General features: G+C 36.9%; 2 protein-coding genes across 2 annotated transcripts; one reads left to right on the top strand and one right to left on the bottom strand.

Annotated features, from left to right (window-relative positions):
* Positions 1-3,783: 3,783 nt before the first annotated feature.
* Positions 3,784-5,831, bottom strand: LOC113708833 (alkaline ceramidase-like). Its single transcript, XM_027231449.2, has 2 exons — positions 5,523-5,831; positions 3,784-4,628 (listed from the first exon to the last, which is right to left on the bottom strand). Exons 1-2 carry the CDS (start codon positions 5,774-5,776, stop codon positions 4,121-4,123), a joined length of 762 nt encoding a protein of 253 aa, XP_027087250.1. The 5' UTR covers positions 5,777-5,831; the 3' UTR covers positions 3,784-4,120.
* Positions 5,832-10,973: 5,142 nt separating this feature from the next.
* On the top strand, positions 10,974-12,761 carry LOC113708832 (uncharacterized). The gene is made up of 2 exons (XM_027231447.2): positions 10,974-11,496; positions 11,972-12,761. Exons 1-2 carry the CDS (start codon positions 11,082-11,084, stop codon positions 12,493-12,495), a joined length of 939 nt encoding a protein of 312 aa, XP_027087248.2. The 5' UTR covers positions 10,974-11,081; the 3' UTR covers positions 12,496-12,761.
* Positions 12,762-13,359: the final 598 nt, after the last annotated feature.

The raw sequence follows: 13,359 nt of genomic DNA, 5'->3' as shown, positions 1-13,359 counted from the left end.
AACCTCAAAAAAAAAAAAAAAAAAAACCTATCGTAAAGTAAAAGATAACAAATCTTTGTTGCCGCCTATCATACCACATGTTGGTTGTAGGGCTTGTTTTCGATCGATCGATCGATCGATTATTTATTTTAATTGATTATAGATTCTGATTTTAAATAATCAGTTTGTGTGATGTTTTTATTTGCTTTAATATTCAAATGTAAAATTTTCTAATGGGTAAAAAAAAATTAAAATTTATAATGAACCAAATAATAACTTTTAGTGATTATAATTGTTTTATGTAATCACTTTTTATAAACACGTTTTGGCAAAATCGAACCTGTTCACCTGTGTTTGTTAGGATCCAAACGAGGCCTTACCGAACGAGGAGGCTACTGTCAAAGGGGTCGTATTCAGATTCTTCTAACTTTTTCGGTGGCACGAGGATAGGTATTTCCCTCCCACCCAACATCCAAAAACAAGAAATAAAAATGCATGTCGTTGTTTCTGAGATACTAGCGTACACCTTGGTCGGTTCAGCCTATCCGATGGACGGGCTGGTGGTCGCGGTCCAACAGGGCTGTTGATGATGACGGAGGGGCCTACGTAGTGTTGCTGCTGGTTTCCGACATTGCTGCAGTACAGTAGCTGTGGTGTGCGTTTGTAGTTGGGTCTTTACCCTTTCGGGTCGTACTTGAACTTTGATTTTGGTGGGTTGCAAGTTTGAATTTGTTACACAGCGAACAGAGGTTTGCTTAACCAATAAGGAATGGCTTAGATTAGTGTTCAAATAGCGAACGGGCGTTTGCTTAATCACTAAGGGTTGGTTTAGATTAGTGTTCAAATTCTGATGCATGGCCATATCGGTGAATAATTCTATAGAGATATGTGTAACGGTGATGGCCATTAGAATTATTCAAATATTATTATTATACCAATAAATGTTAATGTCATATAAATTAATATCGTATAATAGTTAAGAAGTGTAAAATTTTCGATCCAATTCATTTCTAGCGTCGACTTATCACAAAAATCGGTTGAATCGTTCAATCCAAAGTAATAAAATTTTCGGTCCAATTCATTACTAGCGTCAACTTATCAGAAAAATCGATCGAACTGTTCAATCCAGATTAACTTGTGAATCGCAATTATTCATTTTCCAATTTTTTTTTTTAAAGCGAACCTAAAGTTTTAAACATAAAACTTACCCGTGGAATCTTTTTGTTTTCGATTCTAATTTCTAAAAGAGTAACCAAACTCTCTCCGTTCCTCACCCTCAAACTCAAAGATCCTCCATTTTCTTGGGTTGGGTTGCTTGCTGATAGCGTCGTTTGCTAACTAACTATTCGCTCTTAGTATGAAAGAAATATAATTTACCAAAACCGCAAGAGTTGATCTACCTCATTCCACAACTTTTTTGAGTATTCTCTCAATCAAAATAACAAGTTCAAAGCCATTAAATCTTCCTCAATTCCAGCAAAGGAAAAACATCTTCAAGAATTTTCAGCAGCTACGTCATTTTCAAAATTAATGACTACAATCAGCCGGAATTTGCAGAACGTTGGCTGTTGAAGATGATAGGGATCTTATTGCCCTTCTCAGCCTCACTTTGGAATGCTTCAAAGTTCAAACCCTCTGAAGCATATTCTCAAGAGCAGTATGTGCTTTTTCATCTAAACTTTAAAACGTAAGATCACACTGATAATCTTTGCAGGAGCAGAAGATATGCCAGCCCTGTATATTATTCATTCTTCAAATTCTCCTTTCGGAGTGTAATATATGTATATGTCAGCTTCTTCGGGCAACCTAAATCTCACCTTCTTTTTTACCTTCCCGCTTCCACTTCTACTAATCGAACTCACTCGCGACGAGTCTTGATCCGCATCTTGTCCATAATCTTCATCAATCCTCCCTAATTTGCAGTCTGCACCTGAGAAACTTGGTCTTGGCGTGAAAAACTCCTGACCAGTATCAGGAGAAGTCGAAGATGGATAAACTCTATTAGGCAAATGCTTAAAGATTTGAATTTCACCTCCTACAACGCGTGGATGAGCATTTAAGCTGGGAGAGGCCAGCAGACAATCCTCGAGAGTCATATACCCCACCTTTCTAAATTTGTTCTGAGCTGATGAATTCATGTGCCTAGTTTGCTTCTTCTCCGGCGGTAGTGATCCCAGAAGAGTGTTTTGATAGCGGCCAATAACCGCCTTCTTCGGCTGCACTTCGTCTGTAATTGGGCGGCTGAAACAGCTGCAAATTCCCCCCATAGGATATTCAGTACGAAGTACTAGTATCTTAAGATGAATACTGTCATATTCTGAAGTAGGATGAATATTCCAGTAGAGAAATGGAGTGTGTTTATAAAGGCAAATTTTTAGGACGGAGTGTGCTAGATGGAGGAAGACGGTTTTGGATCCTATGACGGCCTTGTTCATATCATTATTCTACCAATACTTTTTATTTTTATCTGCTTGTCCACAATTTTTGAACACCGCTGATTGTTGTCATCCTTCCTTTGAACTGAATATAGCAGAGTTCAGAAGTGGTGAACAATTCAGAGATGCGTTCGCTCTCTGATTCGATCTATGACAATTCGTTTGCTAGTTGGTAAAAGACAAACATCTCTTGGCCTCTGATGAAAACCATTGGCCACTGAAACCTAGTCTTGGACAAAGCTGGTGATAAAATCTAACGATGGCTTTATCGTTTAACGAAGCATAGGAACAAATTTTATGCTGGAAGTCTTCGAGATCTCTTCTTGCCTTCCGCAGGAGTGATCGTAATAGGCTGCTCCGCTGAACATTATGCGGGAGCAAAGATTTCAGAGCTTGATCCAGAAGCTATTGACGTTATCTTGTACAAGAAACATCCTAGAGCTTCGGATTCCTTGCCTATGAAAACTCTCTGTCAAGTACTGGCGGCCAAAACAAACATCATCCAACAACAACAACATAAGTAGCAAGCGCAGAACTATTGCATGCAACAGTAGTGTCTCAATCGATTTCATGATGATTCAATGGTCGATTCCATCTTGAAACCTCTACACTGCAGGAGCTCAGTAGCTGGATTTGGAACACACCTTTTTTTTTTGGGTTTCCCCTCACAAAAAGATAGTTTTACTTAAAAAAGAAAGAGAAATTCTGTGTTTATTTCATGCTTCTGTGTTATTATAACTCTAGCATGCAAGCCAAAGCCGACAAATCCTTTACAAGGAAACATATACAGTGAGACTGCATCCCGCAGTACCAGGAGCCAATTTATTTGCTTTATGGTCTTGTCTGTTTTATTGTTGACAGCTAATTGGGGCTTTCTGAATGATGTTAAGCACATTTCCAAGGCGGCAACAACCTTGCGAAGTCATAACCAACTAAAACTTGACTCGAAAAATTATTAACCTCTTACCCAAAGAAACAATATAATAATATTACTTGTAAATTTAGCTACTAAAGGCCATCTTCCTCATCTTAGGTGTAACACTACTAAGAAAGGAATTTACAGACAGAAGGGAAGCCTTCTCTGCTAATTAAAGAGACCAATAAATAAATGTTAGTAGAAGAACTTAAAGGAGCTTCAACCAGAACTAGAGGGCCTTAAGACCTGTAAGAGCACTAGAGTCTCGAACCTAAGGAGTCCTCATCCCATCTTTCTTAGGCATAGAGGGTATAAGCAAAGATGAGTTCTTGATCGACAAGGGTGTTACTTCAATCAAGCAAAAGCAATGGTGGTAGCAAGTTCAAATGAAAAAGAATATATAGTCCAAAAGAAAAATTCTAATCACTCTCTCAGATCAATTTAAATCCCACGCAAGTAGAGAAGCTACCCCAACGCCTGTTTGAACTAGCACGGTATGAAATAGCATACAATCATTAAGTCATCTCGTGTCCCTTAATCCAACGATAGAACTATCCTAAACAAAGTTAACTAATCTGGATACCGGAAAAACTCTTGCGAGTATGGCAGACTTGAAACGGTTCGATGAGACCCATCCAATCCAATCGATGGGTGATGAGCTACCTGCTAAAGCGATCAAAAGACGTGGTAAAGAGAACAAGTATCATCTGGTTATCTTAACTGCACAGCATGTATGGCATAATTCCTTGGAGGAGGGATGCGCTTTGACCCTCCTCTTCATCCCTTCAGATCATCGGACTTTTGGTTTTCGAATTTTCACGTAAGGAAGAATGCCCATGTAGTGCACCACTTTTGGGGCCCAACCGCGCTGTTGAGCACGGCAAAACATCAAAAATGTGTTGGCGAAGTAAGAATTAATACCCATGAAAACGTGCCACATGGCATGTCCCTGTGGATTGACAGGCCAGCTATCCCTGCAGAGAACACGGTCAAACAGCCAGCACAGAGTGCCAGCAACTAGGGTAACTGCATATACCTTTGCAACCCGTTTAGCACGCAGATCGTCTGTGTACAAGTAATATTTGTACATCCGAGGAATGCACAGAAGGCACAGCATCAGGAAATGCACCTTGAAGCCAATACCCAATTGCATATGTGAATGGACTATTGCGAAAGCAGCTCCATAGACGACTAGGAAGGTTGGCATTGTTCTGCGATAATGCCAGTCTGGTGAGTACAAGACATAGATGTAAAGGAGAGTTTCCCATATCACCGGAGTTTCATCACTTTGCTGTAGCCTGAAGCATTAAGAACCATAGATGAGAAACTTGCAGTGGTAAAGAAGAAAAAATGCTGCTTAGTTACGGTGACAGTCAAATGCAGCAAGATGTCATCAAGCCTAAGATGAAACCAATGACATTGAAAAACCACAAAAGCATGCATGAAGCACTTTCTCGGTTGACAACCAGTATAAAATACTTCCATCCTACTTACAAAGATTGATTGGCATTTAAAATACTTCCAATACTTGACATCTAGATCATGATATGTGCCTTTCTATTTCACCTAAATGACATCTAGATCATGATAGGCGTCTTTCTAGTTGACCTAAGTGCTCTGCTGGAGTTGCAAAAGAGCTTTTTAAGAGAAACAAACGGAGATGAAATACTTAGTGATATACAAAATTAAAACTTGATCAAAAATCAAGCAGCACGTAAACCCAGCCCAACATCCTGAGGAAGAAGAGCCGAAGGAGCGACGAGTAAAGCCTGGCATACAAGTACATGGATTAACCAGGTGAAAGCGTTCTAAACATAAGAAGCAAATCCGTGTATTACTGCCATCATCCAAATATGCAGCAAAAATCCTTCTCACCTAATTCATATCCATATCAGTCTACACATCTTTTGTTGCCTTTATGTGGTAACATAAAACAGCACGCTCGCTTTAATTAAGTTTACTTGCAAATAAGATGAAAAAGAAAAAGTAAAATCATAAACTTAAGCTCTAAGTGGAAGGGAAACCATACTGAAATTCAAGTTTAAAACACCTACACTTCACAGCATGAAGTATAACCTGTAGGTTTCTAATTAATAAAGATGCATAAGGAGGAAAAAGAATCTCAAGAATATGGCATATTAGCGAGAATTGCACAAGGAGATATTTTAAATGTCTGCACTGATTTAACTTACACGCGATATAATGTAGCATGGTATAAAATGTTCCAAATTGCTAGTATCATGTTTGATAAATGAAGAACACTGAATCTCTTCTCAAACCGTTGCCTTGAAGAATTCACAAGGCCAATGAGAGCCAAAAGTATGCATGGAATATTTGATAGGGTGTTGAAGAATTCAGCAATATAAGAAGAGTATACATAATTCTTCTCACACCACTCATTGGTGGATGTGACCGGACCCCAAAAGCTTGATAATCCGTCAGCCATTACTTTGCATGGGTACGTAAGCAACTTACAACTAATTTTACAGTCCTCCCACGCCAGAATGCTGCAAGAATCAGAATTCAGAAGACCAGTCAAAGTTCACATCTCAGGGAAAGAAAAGAAACTCGAATTGGAAGATGAAATGAAAGAGCTCAAAATTGTGCCAGGTACCAGACAATTGAAAGATCAAACACACAACCTTTCATGATAGGAGATCCTAATCTGGATATATATCTTCTAGTCAATGACAAAGGCCTGAAGACCTAGGTAAGTGAATGAACTGCATAAAAAGCCTAGCAAGTCTAGAAAGACATAATTATCGCGGTGAAGAACAACAACACAAGTCTTCACCAAGTGGTGTGGAAAACATTTAACTACCATTATAGAAACCTAAAATACTAATTTCCGGGGGTTGAATTTCCATAGGATGCTTCCATCCGTGCAATAGGAGGTCCATGCCAAGTACGCATAAAAAAGGGCTTTGACACTTTATGTCCATATAAATAGGTTCTAAAGGCTCCATCCCACATGATCAGGAAGTGCGCTGACTAGATGGAATTCACCTTAAAAATCTTAATTCGGCAAGAAAATGCACGATCTCAATTTCCTCTGAATGATGAAGAAGAAGATGTAGGACTACAATTCGAGACATTATCACCAACATCTATATTTTGTAACGTGTTTTCAGATGGAGTAGCCTCTGCTTAAATAAAATGAGGTTCTCAATAACATCTACTCACGCTTCAGTAGAAGTATTCTCTACGCAGGTGAAAAGGAAACTGCAAAAAATCAGAGACTCGTATAGGTGAATCGAGCGAATTAAGCATAAGCCATATAAGATAAACCACCCTGTTCCATAATTATGGGTCCTGCCCAAATACTCCACCTCTGTTGTTTCCTAGGTTGTCAGAAGAAAGATCCTGAAACATGGCGCTGACATCTGACAAAGGCACAAGCCACGTAAATTAATCACCACCAAATCCCAGATGATGAATGAGAATCAACCCAAAACGCCAAAAAAACCGCAACAACCGACCCTATTTCATTCAAAAGGTTGACTCAGCACAAATTCATGATGCAAGCTAAGCAATTCTAGCCTCCTGAATCAACGGAAGTAGTAAAATTTTAGGTACAAGGATTCACAACCCACATTTCCATTTCTTAGATTGAATCAAGATTTCATGATTGAGCATGATGAGGAGTTACTTTAATGCAATGGTAGAATGTGATCGTCGTAGCATGCAGGGACGTGTAAAAGAATATACTGCAATTCCATATATAATTACGAATTTACGACCAAAGCATTCATTTTGTTTTCTCCCAATTTTACATTCTAAAGAATCCCAAATGGATCAAATCAAACAGTAATACTGTAATACCAATAATGCTAGAAAAAATGAGAAAGACGAGAGCATGCAAGTGAAAAACTGATTACCTGAAACTACAAAAAAAAATTGGAAAAGCTCTACAATTTGGGCTTCTCGGTTGGGCGGCTGGTTGGTTGGAGGGCCAAAAGAGAAAAGCTTGAAGAAAACGAGGGATGAATGATGCCACTGCAAGAACGAAAACTGATCTTCTTCTTCGACTTTCTCCTTTTCGATTGTCGAGACCCCGCCAGGATGATGATGAAGATCAGTTTTCTTATGCTGTAATTTGATTTAATTTTCAGTCAAATAGCTTAGTGATATGAAATTTATCAATTTATCGTGCATGCATTGTAGAAAGATCGTTAGATAGTCATTTCAACTTTTGCTACATCATATTTTAAATTAATTATATCACCTGTAAACTTTTACTATACAATCATTTTTCAATTCCGTTATACCTTCAAGGCATTATAAGCCCCCTCCGTGTTTGATATTAGCCACCCAGTTTTGTTGTAACTAACCAATTAAATGCTTTACTCCCCATTCCCTGCTCTACAAAATTTTATAATTTTTTTTCACTTTTGTGATAAAACTTGTATCATCTAAAATCAATATTTTTGGACATTCAGGATGGAATTAAGAGTTGTATTGAGTGCTTAAAAAATTTTGTTAATTTTATTATATCAATTCAATTACTTAAAAAAAAATTCTCAAACTTACTATTAAAAAAAGAGAAATGTTATTTGTGCTTCATTTGTTATTATTTGCACTCCCACCATTTGTTTTATTATATAGTCTAATAAATGAACACCAGATGATTAGATTAAAGTGATAGTGGAGGTGTGCTTAACAAAAATAGGAGTGCAAATAAAGTTTCCTTTTTAAAAAAATGTCATGATAATGCAAATTATGCCTCACAATTTTTTTCCAAATAATTTACAACTAAGAATCATTTGCATAATAGATACTTTTAGACCATAAGGATGGTGAGGATGACAAGATCAGCTATTGAAAAAGCAAATTGTCAACAACATATTAATTAAATTTTGGATTGATCAAACTTTGCCCCCCGGACTTTAAAATAGTTACACTTTTTTACTTGGAACCTTAAAAATATAGAATTTACCCCATAATTACTAGTTAATCTTGGAATCCTTAACCCTATACAAAAAAAAGTTAATGTTATGACAACATTGACTTTTTATTTTCGAAATTAATTGTGGTTTACTATTATTGCCCTTTTATTGACGAAAAAAATGTGAAATTTAATCTAATCTCCATTTTCCTACTCTAAGTCTAAAACATGATGCATATAAGGCCTTTTAACAATTTTGGTTAAGTTGTTAATATTTGACTAATTAGACAATCAAAAAAAACTAACAATAGTACTATTCTAACAGTTTACAGTGAAATAATAGAAAATCTTGTTTGGAAAATAACAAGTTTAATATTATCTCATGTTCTTAAAATGTAACTACCCCAAAATCCGGGGGACAAAGAGTGATTAACCCTTAAATTTATATGCTCAACACATATATAGAAAACAAAAGAAAGGATTTTCCCGTTTTTGAATGTTTGGATTGTAAATTATTTGTCAAAATTTATTTGCTTACATCATTATTACAATTTACAACACACCTGTTTATCTTCTCAATTAACTTTTTATCTCACATACATCACATCACATTACAAAAAGTGCTACAGTAAAAATATCTCAAATAATTTATAATCCAAACAGTCTTTTCCCAAATGAAAAAAGTGATACAAATTTAGCAAGATTTATAAAAATAAAAAAAAGGCGCAAAAACACTACTGTGACTATTTATTCAATAAAGCAACTATTTATTGAACAAGTACTCAAAAAAATTGTATAGATTATATGAATATGATCTGGGGGCATTAATGCACGGTTTTAAATCTAGTTTCGTGGTTCATCTCTAGCACCGGTATGCCAGAAAATAGACCTACAAAAACAATAATATTGGCATGGCTAATTACAGCTATCCCATTTATATTTTCTTGTTCACTAAATATGCAGAGTCATGTATCTTTAAAAACTGGTAAAATACCACACAGCAGGGTAGAGAACTCAACATGCTGTCTGTCTGATTAAAAAAAAAAAAAAAAAAATCAAAGGCGGACTCTTCTACGCCACTCCAAAAAGAACTAATTAATAACCAAAGCTATTTTAGAATGTACACCAAAATGCATCTAACCCTATTTAGAGTCATAATACACTTGGCACCTGCAGTTTGGAACCTCCTGAATTGATCCAAGCAGCATACGCTAATAAATCACTCTGTAGCTTGGTTTCGTAATGGCCTGATAGTCACCAGCAGATTCCGTGATTAATTTTTGCGTGCTATCTATCTTGCTATGTATCCTTGAAATAATGCTTTACACAAATTAGTCTAATAGAAATAAAAAAATTAAATACATAAATAAATAAATCGCGCTGGGGATAATCTAGGAAGCTTTGCAGATTCAATGAACCTAGACACGTTCTAAGTTCAGTGAATTTGGCTGCACTTGACACGGCTTCAATTCTCCGCATCTTCAATACTTAAGACAACAAAAAGGATTTTTTTTTTTTTTGTTTTAATTCTAATCTACTTGTGCCCCCAGAAGGAAAAAAGAAAAAAGAAAAAGGAGAATATAATATATGAATTGCACACGTGCGGCACTATTGGTCGACTCATAGCATTATGGCAACGGCAGCCACCCTAGGTGCAAATTTATGATTTTTGCCCTCCATAATAGTTACAAATTCAATCGGGCTCTTACAAGTAAATGGTTTTAACGTAGTCATCACCTAACATCTAAATCAAATAGGAAAAGAGTCAATACTCATTTGTTGTATGAGATTTCACAAACATAATTTCTCTGCTCTGGCCTTAATTTGCGACATATGATAGATGAAAACTTTTAATTTTATACAACTTTAATTAATGATCTTCTAAAAGTTTTAGTAGTGTGTGTTATTTACCGTTGGGTTTGTTTGGATAGTGTATTATTTGAAATAATTAATGTAGCACTTTTTGTGATATGATGATGTATGTGAGATAAAAAGGTGATTGGGAATATAAAAAAGGTAGGTTGGAAAATATGTTTGTGATGCAAGCGAAATATTATTTGAAATAATTTTGATATCCAAACACTCCCGTTACATAAAATTCCAAGCATGTATTATATTCACTTCATGCCAAGGTTTTCAAAGAAAGCATGTACAAGATGCATGCAAGCCCATCACAATTGGATAGCAAAATTTTTCAAAACAATTTTTTACTAGTACTATAAAAATATTTTCTAATTTACTTTTTTATACTTTTAGTCACATTTTTATCTTACATACATCATATTATAAAAAGTACTACAGTAATTATTTAGAATAATACTCTATCCAAACAAATTAGAATAAATTAAGAAATTAGAATTGAAGGTAAATAAATTTTGGAACAGATTTTGTTCTGGAATTTGGTTAAATAGAAGTTACAACGGGATTGGATTAAGCTGTGAATTTGGTTAAATAACCCATCCACATACATTGCCGCGTACCCCCGTAGCCAAAATATGCAGAATATACGCAACTAAGCCGAAGTAGGACAGTAGTCAAAAATATGCTATATAATATAACTCTGTATCTATAATCTACGTGTAATGTCGTCTCGCAATCTTCATAATGTCTTCATCGTGACCCCTGTAGGCTCCATTATTCTTCTTTCTTCCCATCCCAGAATAAATGTGGACATCATAGCAACATACATGACTCTGATGTAATCCAACTCTACAAGCACAAGAAAAGAAATCTTTCTCCGTCCTCTATAAAAGCATAACCCTCTCTTCCGCCGGAGTCATTGTCGTCCAAAAGAGGTACAACCCCCACACCCCCCCCCCCCCCCAAAAAAAATTAAAAAGAAAAGAAACAGAAATTGACCGTAGAGATGGCTAGGATACCTGTTAGATTCAAAAGGGTCGCGGCAGCTTTTGATGAGGAAGCTCGGGCTAGGCTGTATGAGAGCAGTGGCAGCGAGCACTCTGCAGAGACATGTACCGATTTGTCACATTTAGTTAATTCTTTTCTTGAAAACGAGGAGGAACTTGGTGATCCTCGGGGGATTGATCAAAGGAACGATGGGGCTGAAGATTCAGATGAATCATCGGAGAGGAACTGTTCTGATTCCGACATTAAGGACAGTTTGAAGAGGTTGTTGAATTGTCAAGTCGATGAGGTGAAGAGACAGATTCATACGGCGGTGGAAAAAGCTTCAAGGGAAGTTGTTGGCGCCCATGGTTCGTCAACGGTTGATTTTAAACGGCGTCTTATGGTCCGGTTGCGTGATAGAGGTCTTGATGCTGGTAAATAAGTGATCAACTCCTCCTTTGTCTTTATAGTAGGACTCCACATGCAAAATTTTAGCCCAGTTTTGCTGATGAGATGCAGCATCCATGAGCATATACAGGCCTTTTGTTCTCTATTTTCCTGGTATACATGCAAAATTCTTTTGATGCAAGCAAGAATAACTAATCAACCTTTTTTTTTGATGGAGGGAAAATAGAGAACGAAAGTCTTGTTCTTGTTTGGATTCCTTTTTCTTTTCTTTGGGAAACAAATATAAACTTGATCGGGTATGCAAGATAGGGGACGTGATGTGGGTATATTAATTTTTGCAGTAGTAAAAATTAGGCAAATGTTTTTAATACTTTACGCTATTGGTTCATCGCATTGCTGCCATTGTTATGACCATATAAGGCGAATGCCTAAAACACACTAGTTGCATCACGTGGACTGTTTACTCGTTGTCTAATTTCTTGAACTCGATTTTTTCTACAGGCTTTTGCAAATCCAAGTGGGAAAAAGTTGGCCACTGCCCTTCTGGGGATTACGAATATATTGATGTTTATGTGGGTGGAACTAGGTACTTTGTTGAGGTTGCTCTAGCTAAAGAGTTCGCGATAGCCAAGCCAACCGGGCGCTATACATCCTTACTCAACATTTTCCCTCAAATATTTGTTGGCAAAGAAGATGAGCTCAAGCAGGTGACAAGATTAATGTGCAGTGCCATTAAGAAATCCATGAAGAAAGTTGACATTCATTTGCCACCATGGAGGAGATTAGGTTACATGCAAGCAAAATGGTTCGGCTCTTATAAAAGAACAACCAATGAACTTTCTCCAGCTCAAAAAGCATTTGATTCTGACGAGGACGACTTGAGAAGAAGGAAGAGATCAGTTGGCTTTGTGCCCGTGCCAACGATTTCTTTCCCCTGCAGAGAAGATTTCTCTACTAAATGTGTTGGTGGTTTCAGAGTAGGCAACTTGGCTGCGGAGTTGAACGGCAACAGCGTACTATCGTAGGTTAAGTGGTTAACAATTCACAAAGCTGGCCAATTTGTGTGAATAAAATTTGCCCAACAATGGCTGCTGCTTTTTTCAGACGATAGTCTAGGCCGGCATAGGATAAGGTTCGATTTCTTGGAATTAGTTCGACTGCTTTGGAGGGCTACCGGAGCAAAATTCCCTCTACTCCTCCATAAATCTCCTGTATTATATTACTACTAGTTTTTTGATCGCCTCATTTGGCTGCTGAGCAATGAAAGCCTATATATAGACTTGTTTGTTAAGTTTTTCCCCCCTTGCAGTACATGTCTGCACTCTGCTATGTGCTTTTTCCATGTGGCTTGCAGCTATGGAAAACTGCAGCCACTTTTGTACGTCTCCGGGTCATCCAAACGCTTGTTTTGTACGATGGTAAAATTTGTATAATTTAATTTATTCATAAAAGAAATTGAGCAAGGAATTAGGAGATATTTAAATTTAATTAAATTAAAAGGCTGTATTGATATCGCTTTTGAATTTTTTTCACTGCACTGCAAATGAGGTTTAAATTTCTAAATTACAGCCCAAAAAGGACTAATCTAAGAAGGATTAAGTTTTGATGGCCGCTGAGCCAAAATCAGTAGTAGTTTTCAAACGCTTGTGTTGGACCAAGAAAGTTTGCGTAGTCGTACAAGAGCGACTGATGAATGCCATTATGCTGTAATCCATTGGTCAAAGATTAGGGGTTCTATACTCAATAGCGGTCAAGAACAAACAAATTGGTACCGCTGATGGCAACTTCTGATTTTGTAGTCAAAGGATGGTATCATTTGTCTCAGCTTTCCATTTTCTAGTCAGTCGAGGACTGGAAATGGTACACTTATTTAAGCTTTCCATCTTCTC

This window comes from Coffea arabica, chromosome 9c, assembly GCF_036785885.1.
Source record: "Coffea arabica cultivar ET-39 chromosome 9c, Coffea Arabica ET-39 HiFi, whole genome shotgun sequence".
NCBI classification, from domain to species: Eukaryota; Viridiplantae; Streptophyta; class Magnoliopsida; order Gentianales; family Rubiaceae; genus Coffea; species Coffea arabica.
Note: the sequence above shows the minus strand (reverse complement) of the source record. Positions and strands in the feature narration are given on the sequence as shown.

What these genes read in the sequence shown, in the direction of transcription:
- LOC113708832 (XM_027231447.2), top strand. Translation starts at nt 11,082, where the DNA reads ATGGCTAGGATACCTGTTAGATTCAAAAGGGTCGCGGCAGCTTTTGAT. An exon ending in TGATAGAGGTCTTGATGCTG is followed by an intron (nt 11,497 to 11,971) that starts GTAAATAAGTGA and finishes TTTTTTCTACAG; the next exon opens with GCTTTTGCAAATCCAAGTGG.
- LOC113708833 (XM_027231449.2), bottom strand. Translation starts at nt 5,776, where the DNA reads ATGGCTGACGGATTATCAAGCTTTTGGGGTCCGGTCACATCCACCAAT. An exon ending in CATGCTACATTATATCGCGT is followed by an intron (nt 4,629 to 5,522) that starts GTAAGTTAAATC and finishes TTAATGCTTCAG; the next exon opens with GCTACAGCAAAGTGATGAAA.